General features: G+C 26.8%; 2 protein-coding genes across 3 annotated transcripts in view; one reads left to right on the top strand and one right to left on the bottom strand.

Moving 5' to 3' along the window:
• sick (sickie) overlaps positions 1-22,307 on the bottom strand; it is a 944,125-nt gene that overhangs the window by 144,825 nt on the left and 776,993 nt on the right. For both annotated transcript variants that reach the window (XM_075371421.1, XM_075371422.1), the window contains 3 exons: positions 21,076-21,231; positions 15,770-15,882; positions 14,178-14,329 (listed from right to left, as the gene is read on the bottom strand). In XM_075371421.1, the coding sequence (XP_075227536.1) occupies positions 14,178-14,329; positions 15,770-15,882; positions 21,076-21,231 (421 nt within the window). The remainder of the gene's footprint in view (positions 1-14,177; positions 14,330-15,769; positions 15,883-21,075; positions 21,232-22,307) is intronic.
• Positions 8,099-12,068, top strand: LOC142328479 (nardilysin-like). Its single transcript, XM_075372297.1, has one exon. The coding sequence runs from the start codon at positions 8,507-8,509 to the stop codon at positions 11,867-11,869; it is 3,363 nt and encodes a 1,120-aa protein (XP_075228412.1). The 5' UTR covers positions 8,099-8,506; the 3' UTR covers positions 11,870-12,068.

Here is a 22,307-nt window from a genome sequence, read left to right as displayed (position 1 = left end):
TTCCTTTTAAATAATTATCATCATATATAGATACAGTTGCTCATCTGTGAAAAGTGTTACAATGAATGGCTCAAGATTTTGAGGCAGATTGTTAATAAACAATAAAAAAAAGCAAAGGATCGAGAACACTTCCCTAAGGCACTCCATGTTCTATATTTTGAAGTGAGGGACTAAATTTTACATGTATATTCTTCTATCAAAAGATGAAATTTCATTTACTTGTTTACAGTTGGTAAGGTATGACCAATAGTTATGATATAACAATAGTTATGATATCATAACTATTAAGTTTTTCATCAGTAAAAATATGGTACTAAATGGACTGCTTTACTGGAACCCACAAAATTGAGGCTGAATAGTTTTTGTTATCTATGAAATTTTAAATTTTATTAATATCGTACGCTTTTCAAGAAATGCTTAAAGTCAAATTTTTATAATTTTTTTCAAACACTTCAGTTCAAACAATAAAGAAATTGGTCTATAATTTTGTAAATTAAGTACCGAACCTTTCTTAAGGAGGGGAATTACAACAAAATCATAAGGAAATTAAGGAATACTTTGTAACTAAAAGATTCATTAATTAATTTTGTAACGGAGTTAATGGCATCAATGACTTCTGTTAAAATACTACATGAAATATTACTTTTTATATTTAAAATACAAGATTTAACTTCCTGCATATTAACAGAGAATAAAAATTCTGATTCATCAATAAACCTCTTCAAGGTGAATAATGGCTTTGTTTGAAATAGATCAATATTACTGATCTATTTGATCAAAATTATTAAATTTCTTTTAAAAGAAATTATTAATAATTTCAAGTAATTATTTTAAGATTACAAAGTTGAATGCTCATAAGTGAAATTGTAATTTGAAGTAAATTATATTTCAGGTTGCGATTAGTTTAAAAGAATATGATAATTTATATCAAAAAAGTAATAATTCAAAAAATAGTTATCAAAATCAATCAAAATGCATTTCAATCAAAAATATATTTTTTATTATGCCTTTAGTGACAAATCTATGAATCTCAGAATCACTTTATTTCCCTCAAGATATATAATATCAATTCTTAAACAACAAGAAACCCTTAATAATTAGAGAATACTTTAAAAATTAAACTGTGCATTATATGCATTATATGCAATAATCACTTCAGATACCAAAAAAAGAAAAAAAAACTCTCTTGCATGTAAAAAACATTTTCTGTTCTGCATTAATTGCTAATATTTGATAATTGTAATGTAGTAATATCAATAAAATAATAAATTATTTTATCAATAATTTAATGCAAAATCATGTAATAAGCTCAAATATATATATATATGATAAAATGATAAAATAAATAAACACATGCAAATCGGTGATTGCACTAAAAAATCATAAGTAAAATCTAAAAGAAATATAAAAACCCTACTATACAAGCAAGTTTTCCTACTTAATAAATGGAAATATTGACCACAGTATTCTTCAAACCGAAAAAAAATTCTTCAACAAAATTGCAATGTAAAGAATTACCAAATTACATAAAAAATAACTACATTTTTATAAATTCATTCATTAAAAAACTATTATGTAACAAAATTTTATGTGAATGTTAAATCTTATAGTATTCAAATGAAGAATAATAATTCCTGATTAAACACAAAAATTCCCTATTGATATAAAACTTTCCCTTTCCGATTTACTAAAAAGTAACTGACAAGTGCTGGACAGATATAATGTTTTTTACTGGAGTTAATGTAAAAAATAAATTCTAAAATATCTATGAATTCAGTGGATAATAAAAAATATTAAATATTACTATTAATATAACGTAATTAATTATTTTATTTATGCAATACAATAAATGATACTAATAAATTAATGTAATAATGGTTCATCTAAGAAAAAAGTAAATAATATTACTATAATAATTGCTATTTAATTAAAATAAATCACACTTAATATTAAAAAAAAAAGAAATTACAGTTAATTAATCATTAAAAAGATTAAAACGAAATTAATAATTTTTAGGAATAAAAAGTAAGCAATAATTTTACTAAGTAAAATAAAATTTAACCTGGAAAAAGGGATAAATAAATAAATAATATGAATTTAATTACTGAAGATATGTAATATAAAGAATCAATAATAATTAATTATGGCACATCGCCTGAAAAATCACTGAATGATAGAAAAGATTATTCAGTACTAAAATTACAAAATGGTTTAAAAATTCTTTTAATATTAGATATTGAAAATTTAATTGACATTGAATCTGAAATCAACAAAGAAAATGAAACTGATGAAGAAAATTATAACACACAAAATAAAAATATTAGCAGCATGTTCAATACCAGTCGGTGCTGATTATTTTAATGAAACCAGGTTTGACATATTTTGTAAACATATGTTAATGAAGGGAAGTGAAAAATACCCTGAGGAAAATGATTTTAGTTCGTTTATTAGTGAAAGAGATAGATTTTATAATGCAACTGCGAATTTACAACATTTTATTTTGGTTGTTCAGAAGTATATTTTTATAATGTGATGGAAACATTTTAAAAATTTGTTGTTATATGTCCATCGATAAATAATGAACAATCCATCGATAAAAAGTGAACATGAAGTGATTGAATCAGAACTTCAAATAAATTATTCATCAGATACGTTGCAAACAGAGCAAGTATTATGTGCATTAATGATGCCCAATAATCTGCAGGAAAATTTACTTGGGATAATCTAAAAACACTGAAGCAACATATTTCTGATAAAGATCTTTGTAAAGCTTTATATAATTTTTACTTCCACTAAATTAAATTAAATTAATTAAAATTAAATTTTTCCAATAATTAACGCTTCCACTAAATTTATTAGAAAAATGGCTTATTGAATGCTTTATAAATGTCCAAATAATAATGAATCTATAAAAAACAACTTTCGAAAAGAAAATTTTTTTTAACATGGAATTGTTTATAAAATTTAAATAATACAACCGGTTCAAGACGTAGATCAATTGAACATAGCATGGATACTACCACCTAATTCATATAAATCAAAACCAACAACGTACATTTCATTTCTGATAGGAGATGAAGTTGAACGCTCATTGTATTCTTATTTTAAAAAGAAATTATGGGCATTAAATTTAAATGCAAGGAGACCGTGGCATTAAAAATAATTCTATATATTCATCATTTCAAATAACTATTAATTTAACAATATTGAAAATATAATAAAAATCATCTTTAGTTACATTAAACTGTTATAACCAACAAGACTGGTCAAATGGATACTTCATGAGATACAAACAATATATCAAACATGTTTTAATTTTGCACAAGAAACACCTTCTTTCAATTATGTTAACACTTTATCACACAATATGCAACTGTCTATCAAAAGATTACATATCAGAAATCACTTAATATTTGAATACAAACCAGATGATATAATTATTAATTCAATGACACCAGATTCTGTAAATATAATGTTAATATCACAATCAATAGCTAATGAAAATAAACTTGATAAAATCAAGATTTGGTTTAACACAAAATATAAAATAGAAACTATAAAAGAAGAACTAATAAATGAATGCATATCTGTAACAATAAATCAAGATTTATTTTTACCAAAACCAAATTCATATGTAACAACAGATTTCAGATTACTGTTAACAAATGTAATGAAGGTGGACTGCTGAAAAAAATTGAAAATAACAAACATATTGGACCTGGTATAAATTAGCAACAGAATTCAAAATACCAATAGGTTATTTAATTTTTATACAATTTCACCAACTGCTATAAGTTCAGTAAAAAATTCTGTCATTACCAATCTACTCGCTTCATATTTAGGCAGATTGTAGCAGAAGAATTGTATTTGGCAACTACAGCAAGTATTACGTATTCAATAAATCCATAATTATCTAGTATTATTTTAACAATTGAAGATTTCAATCAAAATTTAAATTTATTTTTAAAAACAATATTAAAATGAGCAACTATTAAAAATGACATTAATGAAGAATTATTTATTACAATAAAACAAGATTTAGATAAGGGTTATGTAAATTATTGTTTTTATTTATTATTGGATTTGCGTTTAAAATTAGTAATGAATAGTTATTAGACGAATATAGATGAACATAATGCAAATAAATATATAACTTAAGAAAATATATTATAGTTTAGTGTTGAATTTTTTGAAAATTTATATATAAAATGTTTGATTCAAGGAAATATTTCTGAGGAAGAAGCACAAATTATAACAAATGGTTTTAAAAATATACTTAAATATAAACCGATATTAGCGGGAAGTTTAGCAGAAATAAAGATTAGTTGGTATCCAAAAGGTGAAAGTTATTTCCTTGTGTATTCTTTTAATGAAAATGATCTAAACTGTAACAACAAATTATTATCATACAAACAAAAACAATTACAATGAAAAGATTAGTAAAAGTGAAATATTAATGTTTATGATGAAAGAAATATTACTTGATTCATTATGGATCAATGAGCAACTTAGTTATGATGTAAGTTATTTGATTCGTGATACATTTAATATTTTAGGTTGGACTACATCATTTAAATCTTAAACAGATAAACATTCAGTTGACTATGTCGAAGATAGCATAACAGAATTTTTAGAAAGATTTCAGTTAAAATTAAAACAGATGTCTCTTATAGATTTCAACACATTTATAAACAAAATAATTACATTAAAGCAAGTCGATATGCATACTTATCATGAAGTTCAATGAAAATGGTTGGAAATTATTTCAAATAATTATACATTTCAAACAAAAAGCAAATGGAATATGTAAAAACAATAAAATTGATGTATTTATAATCATTTTATTAATACTTTAAAGTTGGATTGTAACGATAAAAAAAAATTATCTGTGTCTACAAAAATTATCATTACAAATTGATGCAAATTAAATAGTTAAAACAAAGAGTATTCATGAATTATTAGAAAATGACAATGACCATGAACATATATACAAGAATGTAAAAAAAGATCTGAAAAATTATGATAAAATACAAATTAATATTACAAATCCAGAAAATATAGATAAAATGTTAATTTCAGACACTGATCAGTTTAAGTCAAATTTATCATTTTTAATATTAAAATATTTAATAATTAACATTTAATACAAACAAAAAAATATAAATAAAGAATAGTGGTAAACCAATGGATGACTAAACACTGAACAGCTCGAGTTTTAATGTTTATTTTGCACAAATGTATAAATAATAAAAATAAATTAGAAATAATAAAAATATTTGCGTAATCATGACAGTGTAAACATTTAAAAAAAAAAAAAAAACAAATTTCATAAAACACAATAAAGAGTAAACGCTAAAAAAATGTTAATTTTCTCTTAAATTTTGAATTTTTGAAGTTAATGCCACATTTAAAAAAATAAACATCTTCCTAACATTAAATTGATGCTTAAAATTTAACTTACTAAAATTCAACTTATTCAAAAAGCTGAAAATTAAATTAAATGAATTTATTAAATTCATTTTTTCAAAATATGGACAGACCAACAAATACCATAAAAGTATAAAAAAGGTAATTTGAGAGAAATGCAAATAGGAATAAACCTAATATAACATAAACTTAAAATTAGTTAAAAATAAAAACAGTCATATGAAGAAAAATGACATTAAAAGTTTTTGTTGTGGTGGTCAGTAATCCATGAATGTATATTAATCTTTTACTTCAATTTCATAGACTAATTAATAAAAATTCTTATTAATATTTAGAAAATTAGAGTGGCTTTAGGCTGTGTAGCATTACATTCTATCACTAATTAATAATGATAAAAAACAAAAAAATATATTTTCAAATTGTTTATATGTACATGCCATGTAGTAAAAAAAAATCATCTAATGATGTAAAATGGAAGAAACTATAACAGAACCACCCTAACTTACTCTAAAAAAAATCTGAACTGAATTCTTACAATTTGGTCATGGTAAGAATTTAGCATAAACAAAAAATTAGGTAAAAAAGACTCCACCTTATTTTTTGAAAACAGTTAAAAAATATGTCTTCTAAATTATTTGAGAACGTCATTTTTTTAATTTATAACTGACCTTAGAAATGCATCTATACATATTTTAATGAGGAAAGGTGGATAAAATTATGGTGAAAAAATGCCAAACTCTCACTGGGAATTAAACCCAAGACAAAACATTCTTGGTTGCTTTAGAAGTCAGTATGCCACAGAGTAAATCAACTGACCAAATACTACTACATCACTACACCAAATTCATTTTTTATAATCCTTAATATTGAAATTGTAATGATTATTATGAGAAATACGATAATATTTATCATATGATTTTTTCAAAGTGACATATTTCAAATTATCATAAGGTATTCTATTTGATTTCAACTACTTGTTAACATTTTCATCATGTTCTGTATCTACAAATAACATTACACTGTCATCATTTCAGTCAGATCTGTTTCATTTTTTAATGGACTTAAAAAAAGGGTGAGGTTCTTATTTTGGTATTACACTTAATTAAAGCATTAACAAGAATTGTGTAATTAATTAGCACCTGATGGTTTCGACCTTCGATAGGCTTTAAGAATCAGTATGTGTCACTTGGTTGGAGTGTAAACAATATATTTTTCAGCACATTGAATTTGTTGAGTTTTGTGTCAACAAAGTGCAATTTACGGGAAGTACATATACAAAGAATCATTATGGTAAAAAAGAGTGGCAGAAAACAGAACCATTGAGAGAAAACTGTTGTGAGTCCAGCACTAGTAAAACATGAAAAAGTTTATCTTTTTTGTTTCAATTTGAAGAAATTGACAGCTGAAATTCTTCATTTGCTTAAACTTATGGCTATTATATACTTCATCAATTTCAGCTTTTGAGTACTGGTTTAGAGGATTCAAAAGTGGAACTTTTGATCTGAAAGACAAGGAGCCAACTAAAAACATTTGAAGATGAAGAATTGGAGGCAATGCTGGCCAATTAAGATCAATGTCAAATGCTTATATAATTGGCAAAGCCATTAAATGTGATTGAAATGGATGTCTCTAAATATTTGAATTTGAATGGGTTTGGTTCTTAAGCAAGGAAACTAGGTGCCAAACAAACTGAATCCAAGGTCATTGAAAGGCATTTTCTAAAGTTTGAATTGCTGCTTCACTGGCAAAAAAGGAAAGGGCTTATAAGCTCCAACAATTTCATGAATTTTCTGTTTTTAATAAGAAAAAACAGGATCTTATCTTATGTATTTCTTGCAAATGCTATTCAATATTTCTTTTTACATTTCCATTTTGTATCAAATTAAGGGTTATTTTTGGTAGTTGTTGGGACCAAACAGTATCTGGTTCAAGTATGCTACTCTTATTGTCATAAGTTTAACTAAAGGTAATGTTAAATGAGAATAGACTGTTAATTTTACAGAAATAAAAAAAAAAGGTTTTGAGAGTATGACCTCTGTTTTAAATATATTTTTATACGTTATTAGCTGGTAAATGCAAAGACCAAGAAAATGTTCAAAAAATATTACATCCTAATTCAATTTGCCGAAAATGGGCAGTAGTCTTAAGAAAACATTACTTAGCATATATTATTACTCTTCAATGACAAATTAACACTTTTATAAAATAATTGTGAAGGGTTGGTTAGTTTCTGACATCACAAATAAACTTATCCAAAATAGTATTCCTCCTCAGCAGAGACGAAGTCGTATAAAATAATTACGCTCTATTTAAGTCGGTAATAAATTAAAAGTTACAAAAACAAACACCTTGTACACAGAGTGAATATAGTGATTACATTTAAAATGTTGATAATTTTAATTTAAGTATTGATTCACAATAGAATAGACGGGACAGTACTACTAAAAAAAACCCCATACTGTAGTCAAAATGATAAAGCATTTCAATACAAATATTACATAAAATAACTCAAATTATTGATTATTCTGAACTTCCAGTAAAATAAAAATTATTATACTAATATCAACTTATGTATGTTTCTCTCTCTTTTGTGTGTATGTGCGTATGCGCGTTAAATATAACTGTTTTTTCCCATAGTACGATACTAATTTCCCTCATATTACCCGACGTGTAGTTTAGTTCAGCAATGCACCGCTACGGCAAACGTAGACGTAGCGATGAATATTGTCAGATAATCGAATTGGATGACAATAAAGTAGAGGTTAGGATTACGGCGAGTAATGATTGTGTTTAGTATCAGGTATTACACTTCTTAAAATTATATTGTTAATTTGTGCTGTTTAATTAATTTAATGTTATGGATAAGAAAAGCTAACAATTTCTTCTACACTCATTTTGAACGATTATTATAACTGGAAATGTTCTGTCGATTTTAGTAAAATATGTTCAGCGAGTAGTAAGGTTATGTCGGTAACTTCTTTCATTTCTCAGTAACTTGTTAAGTTGTGCAAGTCGAGTTTATTTTCTGTTTTAAGATTTTAAATCATAACTAGGTAATTCATAGTGGATTACGTAACTTATGAATCGTTTCCAAAAACCGATATGCAGAACTAATTTTGTTTCACTTGCATTAATCAACAGTTTTTTTAGTTTAACGAAAAACTATTTTAATAAATACGAAAACTGCATGCGCCACGCAGAAATAAAAACCAACAAAACGTTTTCGAAAACTTCTATACCAAATAAAAAACGTAGAATGAACGAACAAGATTCCCTTAATATTTCGCAAGTTAAAAATGAATTAATTAAAAAGTATAATGTAACATTTCTAAGGGAACCTGTAAAATCAGTAAGTGATAAAAAAAATTACTTGGTGATGAAATTAAGTAATGGATTAACTGCATTACTTATTTTTGATTCGGTAGCTTTAACAGATATAGATTCTGACCTAAGTGAAGTTGACGATGATGGTAATAGTGATAATTCATCTGATCATAGCAGTGACACCTGTAGCAACAGTATTGATACTGATGATGGAGAAGGGAGTGATCAAAAAGAAAGGTTGGCTGCCTGTGGGCTAACAGTAGGTATAGGTAGTTTCAGTGATCCTGAAGAAATTCAAGGTTTGGCACATTTTTTGGAGCATATGTTATTTATGGGTAGTGAAAATTTTCCAAAAGAGAATGAATTTGATTCATATATTGCAAATAGAGGTGGTTCAGACAATGCTTTAACAGAATGTGAGCATACAACATTTTATTTTGACATTCCCAATAAATATTTAAGTGGTGCATTATATCGCTTCACTAATTTTTTTACTAGTCCACTAATGCTGAGGGACTCTATAACAAGAGAGAGAGAAGCTGTAGAATCAGAGTTTCAACTGAATCTTACATCTGATAGTTGTCGAATAGAACAATTATTTTGTAGTACAGCACTATTAAACAATCCAGTGCACAAGTTTATGTGGGGAAATTTGATCACTTTACAGCAAAACATATCCGATGATAATTTATATAAAGGGTTAAGACATTTTTGGGAGAAAAATTATTCAGCTCACCAAATGACTGTTGCTGTTCAAACAAGACTGCCAATAAGTCTTGTAGGATCATGGGTCGCCCAATATTTTGGCCAAATTCCGAGTAATTTTAAGCCCTTAGATTCTTACCATGATTTAGATACACCTTTTAAAATGGATCTGTTTAATAAAATATACACAGTGCTGCCAATAAAAGACAAACACAGATTACATATTACTTGGGCATTTCCTCCTGTAATTCATCTTTATAAATCAAAACCACTATCATACTTATCATTCCTGATAGGCCATGAAGGAGAAGGATCCTTAATTTCTTATCTTTGGGAAAAATTGTGGGCTCTAAGTATAACTGCTGGAAATAGTGACGATGGGATTGAAAGCAACTCTATTTATTCCCTATTTTCAATAGATATTAATCTCACAGATGAAGGATTATTAAATGTAGAAAATATATTGAAATCTGTTTTTAGTTACATTAAATTATTGAAGAATACAGGGCCAGTAGAATCGATATTTACAGAGATGAAATTAATTGATGAAACCATTTTCCGATTTTCTGAAGAAATTTCATCATCAGATAACGTTGAATTGTTATCTCAAAATATGCAACGATATCCATCAGAAGATTATATAACTGGGGATAAATTATTTTTTGAATATAAGCCTGACGAAATAATAAAATTTCTTGACTCTATGACTATAGACAGATGCAACATAATGATATTATCAAAAAGTGCAGCGAGTAAAGTAAATCTTGATCGAACTGAACCCTGGTTTAATACAAAATATAATTTATCAGATATACCGGAAACACTGTTAGAAGAATTACGAAACAGTGAACCAAATCCTAAACTTTTCTTACCAAAGCCTAATAAATACATTGCTACAGAATTTGATATACTACCAAAACCAAGTAATATGATAGAATATCCTGAAAAAATAATCTCTAGCAAAAGTATTGAAGTCTGGTACAAGCAGGATACAAAATTTAAACTCCCATATGGCTGTATTAAAGTGTATATGATTTCTCCAATCGCTTCATCGATGCCAAAAAATTCAGTTATGTGTGATCTAATTGTATCAATTTTCAATATAGTATCAGTTAAAGAAACATATGCAGCTACTGTTGCTGGATTACACCACTCATTGTCAGTCAGAGATAATGGATTAATTTTAAAAATTGAAGGGTTCAATCATAAACTTCATCTATTACTGGAAACAGTATTAAAGGAAATAAAACTATTAAATGATAAAATTACTCCTGGTTTATTTGAAGCGATAAAAGAAGATCAAATTAAAAAATATAAAAATAGAGTTTTAAAGCCTTCTTTACTTGGTAATGAATTACGATTATCCATTTTGTGTAAACCTTACTGGACTAGTATAGAGAAACTTGAAGCAACATCTGATGTAACCCTTGAAAAATTAAAAGAATTTAGTGCCAACTTTTTTGAAAAATTGTATGTAAAATGTTTATTTCAAGGTAATATTTCTAAAGAAGAAACCGTTAATATGTCGACTTCTATAACGCAGATAATAAATTACAGTCCGTTGTTATCATCAGAGTGTTATCCTGTTGTTAGGGTTCGAAAACTTCCTGTAGGTGAAAAAATACTTAAAGTTCAATCTTTTAACACAGAAGATACAAACTGCTTTGTTAATAATTACTATCAATGTAATACTATTAATACAGAAGATAGTTGTATAATCGAATTATTAATGTTACTTATACAAGAACCTCTTTTTAATACATTAAGAACACAAGAACAACTAGGGTATGATGTAGATTGTGGAACAAAAGATACTTTTGGAGTTCTTGGTTTTTCATTAACAGTCAAATCGCAAGCAGACAAATTTAAAATTGAGTACGTTCAACACCGTATGATAGAATTTTTGCAAAATATATCTGTTAACTTTGTAACTACAAATGAGTTTGAACATGGAAAAGAATCACTTAAACTATTAAAACAACAAGCAGATAATCATTTAAAAGAGGAAGTAAAGAGAAACTGGGCGGAAATTGTATCAGATGAGTATGAATTTGACCGAATAAAAAAAGAAATAAAGTGTATCGAGTCATTAAAAAAACAGAACGTTCATAAATTTCTTAAAAGAGTTTTAGAAAACCCTGGAGATGAAAGCCAATTATCAACATTATGTTTACGAAAATTATCGATTCAGGTTGATGGTGAAAAATTACCTGTTGAGGTTGATGATAAAAAAGCTGTAGAAAGTAAACCTAGTGATAACAATCAATCTAAATCACATCAAAAAATAAAATCAATTGTGATAAAGAAAAAGAAAACTGATGACAACGTAAAATGTAATTACATTCAAGATGTTGAAGAATTTAAAAACAGCTTGTACATGTTTCCAGTTAAAGCAAAGTTATTGACCACATAACGGTTCAAATGTTATTAAGTTTTTTGAATAAAATACACTGCCGAATTTATATTTCATGTCATTTAAATCTGCATATCGCTTGCTGTACATTCATGATATAAGTCACTCACTCAGTATAATGATATATACAGATTGTAACTGTTTTTGTGTAAAATAAAAATATTTATTTATTCTCAGCAAAGTTTTTTCTTTTTTTTTTTTAGTTACCACAAAAATATTTCTCTTTTCATAATGTTTAGTATTCTGCTCACACTTTGTAATAATGAAATGGACTGACAGTAACTGTTTTTGTTTCAAAAAACTGAAATAAAATTACTAATTTATTTTCAACAGTGTTTTCATTTTTTTCAGCTACTGCACAAAATACTTTTACTTTTATTTACATTTTGTAATTAAGGAAGAACAAAATTTTGTTTATACTGTTGTCATAGATTCCAGTTTTGGAGCAGTTACTAAAGCAATGTAAAATGAAAATGAACTACTTGTAATTAGTGCAATTTGTAAATAAAATAATATATATATATTAAGACAAACATTAAAATTGTTTAATTACATTCTTCAAAGTTTTAATAATGCCAAATTAAGATGAGGGTTAGAAAAAAAGATGAAATATCTGAGGGTTAGATACAAAAACAAGGCCGATTTATTTTCTTACTTCATCATGAGTATTAAAAAAAGACTATAATGAAAAAATAAAATCTTTAAAAAATTATAATTTATTAAAATGAACTATGTTTTAAGAGATTTTTGTTTTACAAATAACATAACCCAACAACCAAATGTAAACTTCCTTAAAATGTTTATGTAACGTTACTAAGAATCATTCCAATATTGGACAGCAGAATTTGTGTATTCATCTATAATAAGTTTAAAAATTTATGAAACTTTAACAATTTCAAAATTCACAAATTATAAAAATAATTTATTTAATGTAAATACCAATTGAAGATGCAGGATATAGTGAAAATCTATTTACTGTATTTTGGTGATTTAAATTTCATTTAATATTAAAGATTACTAATAATATTATCAGAATTCCTTAATACAATTATCAAAATTAATGACTATTTATTTTGCAGTTTGTCTTTTATATATATGTTAATGCTGTATTTGTAATGGTTGCAGTCATCTTAATATGTTAACTTATTAAGTTACTTAAAATTTTAGAGTTTTAAGCTAATTATAAACTTTAGCTTGAACTTAATAACATAACTTTTTCATTACACCTGAAACTCAATTTTCTAGTCTACTCGCTAAAGAAAATTAAAAATGGCAAAAATTAACCCTTCCCTCTACTTTTATTTTGTCCCAAAATTCAATGACATCAATACCCCATATGTAGAATATTTTTGTGTAATTTATTAAACTCATGTACTTGTATAAATAAATCTTCTGTAAACTTTTATAACTTTTTTGTGTATTTTTTGGACTAAGGGGATCTTTAAACAATAACACTGCAAAATTTTTGCCAATCGAAATACTTTCTCTACCTGCAAAGTAAAAATACATATGAAAATAAAACATATCTAATAATTGTTGTTGATCATAACATATAATTAGAACATTTTTGTTATAGTTATATTTTGTTAAAAAAGTTCTTATATATTTTCTTTAAATCAAATATTTGTTTTTTTTCTATTGTACTCCTTAGCAGTAGAAATCAAATATTTATTTGGCCTTGAACAGAAATTTGAAGGCACTGATTAACAGTAACACCAAAATATTTATAGATATTTTTGAAATGATCACATCAAAATAAATTTTCGATATCTGTGAACCGTAAACTTTTCATTAAATAAGCAGTAAAGTGTTTCATCACAGTTTCTAAGAACATAATTTAAGTTGAAAATTGCAATTGAATATGGTAATTTTATAATTGAATCAAATATTGGCACGGATGATTATAGTTATTTGAAAATACTGAATCAAAAAAACAATTGCCAACAAATACATCCAGTTCTGATAAAACATTTGTCAGAAAATTCTAATATTAAATGTTGAATTTATGTAGTACAATTTTTATTCTTCTTTTTTAATGTCTTATGAATTTGTTCATTAAAAAACACAAATATCGATACAGTTTTCTGTTATCATTAAAATATTACACACTAAACTAAATCTTAGTTTGTTTATTAATCAGGAGGAGGAGTATTCTTACTGGCACACACATTTTAAAAATATATACAATAACAGTTTAGTGTAGTTTTGTTATTTAAATGTCCTATTCTAAATCATAAAATAACAATTTCAGCCATCTAAATCTATGGAAGAAGATATTTAAAAAAAGAATCTAAAATGTATGACTTACATTAGTTGAAAGCTGACTGGTTAGCGTGTGGACTTTTTCTTGAGCATCTCCAAGCTCTCGTCTCAATTTACGAAGTTCATGTGCGTGTTTCTCTTCAGGTGTACTGTACAGGGAAGAAGTAGTTGATACAAGACTTACAGCAGATCCGTGAACTGCAACAAAAAAGCAAATATTTTTTATACTAGTTGATACACATTAAGTAATTATAATCAGCTAAATTAATGTAATTTTTCCAAACAAATTAAACTTAAAAATTTTGTGGAATAAAGGGGATATTCTTAAAGATAAGATCTTTATCAGTAATTACTTTTTAAGTGAGGAAATGCAGAAATATTCTTTTTACAGTACATCACTGAAGGATGCAATTTGCATCTAACAATATATAGACAACTTTCTCACATAACATAAAATATCTTTAAATAAGATAAGAAAGTATGAAAAGAGATTTCTTATTAGGAAAATGATAAAACAATGATAAATGAAAATAAAATTAATAGAAAATAATTTTAAAAATGCCCAGATTTTTATGATTTTTTATTGAAAAAAAATTGACCATAAATTACAGTAAATAATTCAATTAATTTTATCAAGAAAAAACAAAGCCTTGAAAATAATTCCAGTCTTATCACAGACAGTGCAATAAAGAAGACTTATCAACATTCTTGGAGCTGTTGGAGTTTGTTTTTGAAAATATATTTTGCATGTGTTTCCCTGTTGTTCATAATTAAAATTTTGGTCTAGAAACTTCAAATTGATGGAATACGGGGGTACTTTCACCTGATAGTGACTGTTTAAACAATTAAGGTTGTTGTGTTTTAGTACAAAAGAAAAAAATTAAAAAGATGTTTATAAAGAATTATTCTTTTTTAGAATAAAAGTCCTCTAGTCATCAAGGTTCAAATATGATAAATCTTATTTCATCATGATTACTGTAGATGGTTTTTATAAAGAAAATAAAAAAATGCAGTCCTACACGGAAACAATTCTTAATGGTTTATCCATTATTCTATTGTAAGGTAGATATTATTACTGAATAATGATCAACATGGTGAATCATTCTGGCAATCTGAAGATCACGGGTTTGATTCCCAACAAAAAAGATCACATTGAGATTATTGAATTGTTTTTTTTTGATACTTAGATACATCAAGAAAAGATTCTTCTAAAAATTTAGAAGAAACAATATCTTCAAAATAATGGTGAAATAGCTACAATATAAGTAGTATAAAACAGTTTAAGTTTGCTACAAGTGTTATTTTTAAATTTCATAGAAAGATAAATTTAACTTTAAATAACATGATACAGAGGAAACAAATGAAATTAGTTTGTTTAGGGACAACCAAATGATCATCCCTAAATTATAAAGCACAACAGTGACAAATTGATAAGCTAGAAAATATAGTAGATGGGAAGGGAAGTTCAAGAATGTATAGTAAAACCAAACCAACAGATTGTTGGGTTTTATAAAATACTAATTTGGGTTTCTGACAATCCAATAAAAGGTATTAAATAATTACATTTTTTTAAATATTTTACCACCTCATATTACAAATAACAAATTAAATTCTAAAAGTATATGCAGAACAACATACCGTCATCATCTTTGCTGTTGACTTTTGAAAACAGACCTACGTAACCACCAGGTGTTCTGCTTATTCCATGACTGGATGGTGAAGCACTAATCGGTGATATAGGATAATTAAATCTGAAATTATAAATAACAAGGACTGTAATATATAAAAATGTAAAGCACTTTGTTTTTGTTTTTTGAAAAAAATAAAAAGTTAAATCATACTCATAAATCACACGCAATAAATTAAAAAAAAAAATCTTCATGCAAACTTGACATGCATAAGATCAAGTTAGGAATTATATATAATTAATGCAAGTAATTATAAAATAAAAATGTTTTAAGTTGGCTTTTTACATTTTTAAGCTCTACACTTAAAAAACAAAATGATTGACAGAATAGTACTCGGACAAACATCTGAAATATGAATTATACTGATTCCTTTGACACAGTTTCAGTACTAGTCCACAGATTTAATAATTCATGATAGTTATGAAAATCACTGCAGAAATTTTAGGCATTTAAGAAAAACATATTTATAGTGAAGTCTGCCTGGCTGAGTATAACTTTGATAACCTGAAAAATTATTATCACGTTTTTGCTTGAAGGCAAAAAATAGATTAGGGTCTGTCAAATTTTCTCTCTACTAATTTCAAAATACAATTTATTTCAATGAATTATCTGCATATTCAATAATTTGTGAATAATTAACAGAGGGCAGGGCATTAAAGTTACTCAATTTAAAACTTATGAATAACTAATTTTTGGAAGTTTATGTTTCAGATCTTTGGTGTTGTATTTTAGTATTTTTAGTGTTCAATTTCATGAATGATAAATTAGATTATATGATTCTATCAAATTTAGACATTACAGTGCCAGGTGTGTAAATAAGAAACTGTAATTTGCCCATAGATGGCCCTAGCTGTCAATGTAGTTTCCGTCAAACTGCATCATTGGCACCATTTTCTTTCTCTGACAGGTGACAAAGATTTTCAACTCACAAAACAAGTTTCATACAACAGCATAGTTTTAATTAGGATTGAACATGTCGAGTTTTGTTACTTTTTTGTGAAAAGCATTGATTTTCAGTTACCATTTAAAGAAAACTGCTGCAGAATCGTATCAAATGCTTGTCGAAGCTTACAGTGAACATGCTCTTGGTAAATCAGTGCTTTCAGTGGTTTAAAGAAAGAAAAATTCAACATGGTGATTTTGACATGAAAATGAAGAATGTGGAAGAACACCAAAAAGTTTGAAGACAGCGAATTGCAAGCATTGTTGGATGAGGATAACGCTCAAACGCAACAACTCATGGATCAACTAAATGTAATATGAGAAGTCGTGTCCATACGTTTGAAAGCCATGGGAAAGATCCAGAGGATGGGAAAATGGATTCCTCATGAACTAAATGAAAGACAGCAAGAAAACCAAAAAACCACTTGGGAAATGCTGCTTGCAGTTTATTTGGCGTGGCATTCAAAAATTATCAGAGAGATGGGAAAAATGTATAGTTAGTGATGGACAATATTTCAAATAAAATATTTTTTATCATTTTCATACAATAAATGTGTATTTCTATACAAAAATTCCGGTTTTATATTCACACACCTGGTATAAGATGAATTTTATTAATTAACCTTGCTAATTAATCTATATAATAAAAATTAAATTAAACTTATACATAATTTGAGATAATACAGGAAGTTTATCTTGAATGAGTGATATCTTGCAAACTATTATATCTTGCAAAAAAAAAAAATTAAGTTTTATAACTTCTTTTTTAGTGTTTCATTCAACTTATTAGAAGAAAAACTTGTATGAATAATTAAAAATTATTCATAAAAAACTCTATTTTTCATCTTTTTTCTTAGTAATGCAATTTCAATATTTATGAATATTTTAATGATAAAGACTTGGATATTGTAGGCTGCAAGAAGCCAGTTGATGGTCTAGCAATCCATCCTTGTGTCACTGAGCCTTTTAACTTTGAGTAGTAATTGCCTAAAACTAAACTACTTAAACTAAAACTTGCTTAAAACAATTTTTTTTAAAATATATTTTGATGAAGTTAAGGAATGCTTAAATTGTGCTAACAGAAAAACAGGACATTTTTGGTGTTTCATTTCTTATACAGTAATTCTTACATGCTTTCTTCAGATAAACTAAAAATCAAGAACAAAAAAAAAACAAGGTTTAATGTTATATAAAAGTTAATTCTTCAATCAAGTGGTTCATAAGTTTTAGCTTTCTCTTTCAGAGACAAGCTTTGATTTTTCTGTAAATATAGTTATTTCACTATTATACCTCATTTTGTAAAGATTACTTTGTGTGTGCTTGCAAGTATTAATTATCTTTATTACTTTAAAAAAAAAAAATCAAAATAAATTTCCATATTTTTAATGTTGTACTTAGTACTGGAATATTTTTAATGAGTACCAAGGGTGTTATCCCTGTTTATCATAAATATCTAATAAGATAAAGAGAAAGAACAAAAATTTGCTTTATCAAATTTTGTCTCATGAAATAGCAGATTAAGGAGAAATATCCAAAAACTAAAGAATAAAAAATGCTTTAAGCATTTGTATATTTAGATGTTACAATTTGGTCAAAATTTTTGAACTGAAATTCAAAACAAAAATTTTCATCAACATACCTATCACCTGCCATAAATCACATACATATTAGTAGTACTGTAACTTAACTTTAATCAAAATTGTTGTCAGCAATTGTAGAATTGGGATGTAAAAACAGATGAAATACTTTTAAAATTTTGAATAAACTCTACCAAATCAATACTCCTTCATCTATCCTTTAGCTTGGATAAACAGCTCATAGATAAAAACCAGTATACAAATTAAAATAATTTAAGAACAGCCTTCTTTTTTTTTAACTCTGTGACCTTTAACATAAACAAGTCTTGAGCATAGGAATGAAATTCAGCTATGATCACAGTAATATTCTCTTAGATGTACTTAGTAACATTGGAAAGAAAATACAAGTTAAAAGAACTAAATTTATACTATTTGAAAAATGGAAACACCTTGAGAATATATTCAAAACAAATATTTATAGGATGATGTCCAATGGGATTTTGCTTTTGAATAATAATGCTTGATCTTAATAAAGAGATTGAAGATTTGATTGAATTTTACTGTAAAATCTTTTATCTCTCTGTCCTTACTGCAAAAGTGATTTGTTATTAATTTATACAATTTCATGCACATCATGTTGATCTTGAAGTAGGATTTCTTAAAAGATAGATTAAAAAACAAAATTCAGGCCAAACAAAAATCACTCACACAAATATTATACACTATTGAACTGAATGTAATACTAAATTGATGTATATATTACATCAATTATTAAAACACTAGATGCAGTTAAAAAAAGGTAACAACTTTTCTGAAAGTAATGCTTTCAAACAGTGTTTCTCATCTCATGATAAACATTTAAAATATAATCGTAGAACAAATTAAAAACAAACATTTTAAAATTTAAAATATCAACCAGATTTGCTTTGTCAGTCTTTATAACTTTTGCTTTCTGCTACTGGAGGTAATGGAAACTATCAATTTAAATGCAATAATGTATTTTAATCTGGTGGTTTAATAACTTACATTACTTACACACATAAAACTTAAACACACACATAAACCTTCGTTATTTAATTTTCAAACTTTCCTGCCAGTAATTTTGGATTACAAGGGACGTTCACGTCAATCCAGGACTTTTGTTATACTAGAATGTAAATGTAGATTCCTGCGCATTCTGTTAGTTGTACACATAAGGTACAAGAGTCAGCTATTATTGCATGGCATACTGGTGTTAAACAACAACAGTCAGTCAGTCATAAAGAACATGGTGTTCAATGTAGTGAATGGATATGTGGAACAGTACATTGTAATGAAATTTCTCTTGAATGAAGGCATAAAACTTGGTGAGATTTATTCATGATTCCTTACGTAGTACGGTGATGAGACTATTAGTCGCAGTAAAAAAATTTCAGTGGTGCAAACATTTTAAATAAGGCCGTACATCAGTGAGTTATGATCCCAGTTGAGGTGGTTTGCAGCCACCAAAGTTATAGCTTCAGTTTTTTGTGATCATTCACATCAAATTTCTACCCTGTGGAGTCAATATTAACAGTGAGTACTACTGCAAAGTTCTTCAAGATGTGCACAATGCCTTCAAGAAAAAACGGCCTGGTTCGATCACTAAAGGTGTTCTGTCTCTGCAGGATAATGCACAATTGCATACAACCTACCATATAACATGCATGCTACAAGATCTTGGCTGGGAGTTATTGCCACATCCCCTGTTCAGTCCAGACCTCGCTCCCAGCGATTTTGACCTGTTTGGGCCTTTGAAATTGTTTCTGGGAGGCCAACATTTCAACAGCAATGATGAGGTGAAGCAGTCAGTCGTATTTTGGTTTTGAAGTAACAACAACTCTTTTCTACACTGCAGGTATCCAAGCACCAGTGAAACACTGGGATAAATATAGCAGGGAATAAAAGTATTTTTTACTATCATAAGTATGTTCTACATTTATTAAAAATTAATAATCCCAGAACGATCTGAATGCCCCTTGTATTAAATGAAGAAAAATAAATTTCAAACTTCTGTGATAGTCGCTATCATTTAACTTTCTGCAAGAAGTAGTTTTTATGTTAATTGTTTCGACTTCTAAGCAAATCACTTTGGTTGTAAGGAGATTGAGAGACATACAAGATTTCACAGTGAGATTCCTGAAATTTTCAATATGCTTATAAGTTCAAGCATTATTATGCAAAAGCACAATTCCACTGAATATAATTTCATACATTAAATAAGTTTTCCAATTTTTTAATGCATAGAGGGTGATTCTACAATTATGAAATTTGACAAACAAGTTCCTTTTGAATCCTAGAAAATGATGACCATATGTTTTCTGAAATGCACAAATATTTATTTATTGCTGTTTCACCTCGATTCAGAAAATAATCTCAATTGTAATTATAATCTAATTAAATGTGAATCTTGCTTAAAAATTGATCTTCAGCAATAAAATATGGTAACTGAAATATTTATTTGAGTTTGTAAAATGTGTTACATAACGCAACAAAAGTAATAGATTATAGCAGTACACATGATTAAAAATCTTCTAGCTGTTGTGAAAGATAAATTATGAAAAATGTACCATATAGCATAACTAAAAATCCATTCTGCTTACTACAAACAACTGGTTCATATATAACTTAAGCAGTATAAATCTGATGACTACCTCTAAAATTTAAAATGAGTAAATAATTACATCATTTAACATATAAATTTTAACAATTAATTCACCTGGAAGGTGTTCCTTGTGACATCTGACTAGGGGTAGGACTTGTTGGCTGCGAGGAATGATGTCCTGGAGGTAAGTTATACGGAACACTGTAATATGGTTCCATTTCTTCTGATCGCTGAAGCATTGATGGATATAATTTTTCCGACTTTGTTGATCTAAAAAAAAGGTTATCAATAAATATGAATGAATAAAACTAAAAATGTTAATAAACAGTTTTAGAATCAAAAACATATCTCTAAGGAAAAATACCTAACTTACTCGAGAAGTAAATGAAACAGTATTTATTAAAATTAACGAGATTTAATATTACTTTCTAAAATTGAATATTCTACTGAAAACAAAACACAGCCAAGAATAATGGTTCAGTGTGGACTATTTATAAATAGATATATAATAAAATATTATTCAAATCTTATTTACAAAGTCTCAATCAATACATGTAACTATTAATAAATGAACAGTTGATACTTCATTATCATTACTCTTTTTAAGTATAAAAAAAATCTGATGTGGGCATCACATGATATTTTATCATATATATTTTTTTTATTATTGATTTATTATCATAATTTTTTTTTACAATTAGTGGTTAATAATTATTAATAAATCAATATATTATTTAAATTTTAAAAAAAAGGAGCGGAAGTCTGATTTGAACCAATGTGCCTTTCCCTGTAAGATCCAAATATTTCATAATTAAAATTTTATTTGGCTATAACTCTGGAACCAATGAAAATAAGTACCACTTACTGTTGAAAAGCTCTCAATGAAGGCTTATTACTGCAGTTAAGAAAAAGTCCAAAATCCAATTTTTTTTGGATTTTGGACACTTCTGGTTCAGTCGATTGCAATCAAAAGGGGAGGTGCACAACTAGTTATAACAGAACTAAATTAAAATTTCAATATCCTACAGCTAATCATTTTTGAGTTATGCAAGATACATATGTACGTACAGACGTCACGCTAAAACTAGTCAAAATGAATTCAGGGATGGTCAAAATGGATATTTCTGTTGAAATCTGAAATTTTTTACGATCACAACATTTCCTTTACTTCATACAAGAAAGTAAAAACATTCCAAACAATACTCTTGATCGTCTGAATATCAGATATATGAACATAAATATTGACAAAAAAAAATAAGAAAAGTAATGCTAAGTTGATAAAAAATTTAATTTCTGTGTGCAATCATATCTGAACTTCCATAAATAAACTTAAATTTTTCCAACTC

The sequence above is a fragment of the Lycorma delicatula genome, chromosome 7, assembly GCF_047948215.1.
Source record: "Lycorma delicatula isolate Av1 chromosome 7, ASM4794821v1, whole genome shotgun sequence".
Classification (NCBI taxonomy): Eukaryota; Metazoa; Arthropoda; class Insecta; order Hemiptera; family Fulgoridae; genus Lycorma; species Lycorma delicatula.
This window is presented reverse-complemented; position numbering and strand designations above follow the sequence as displayed.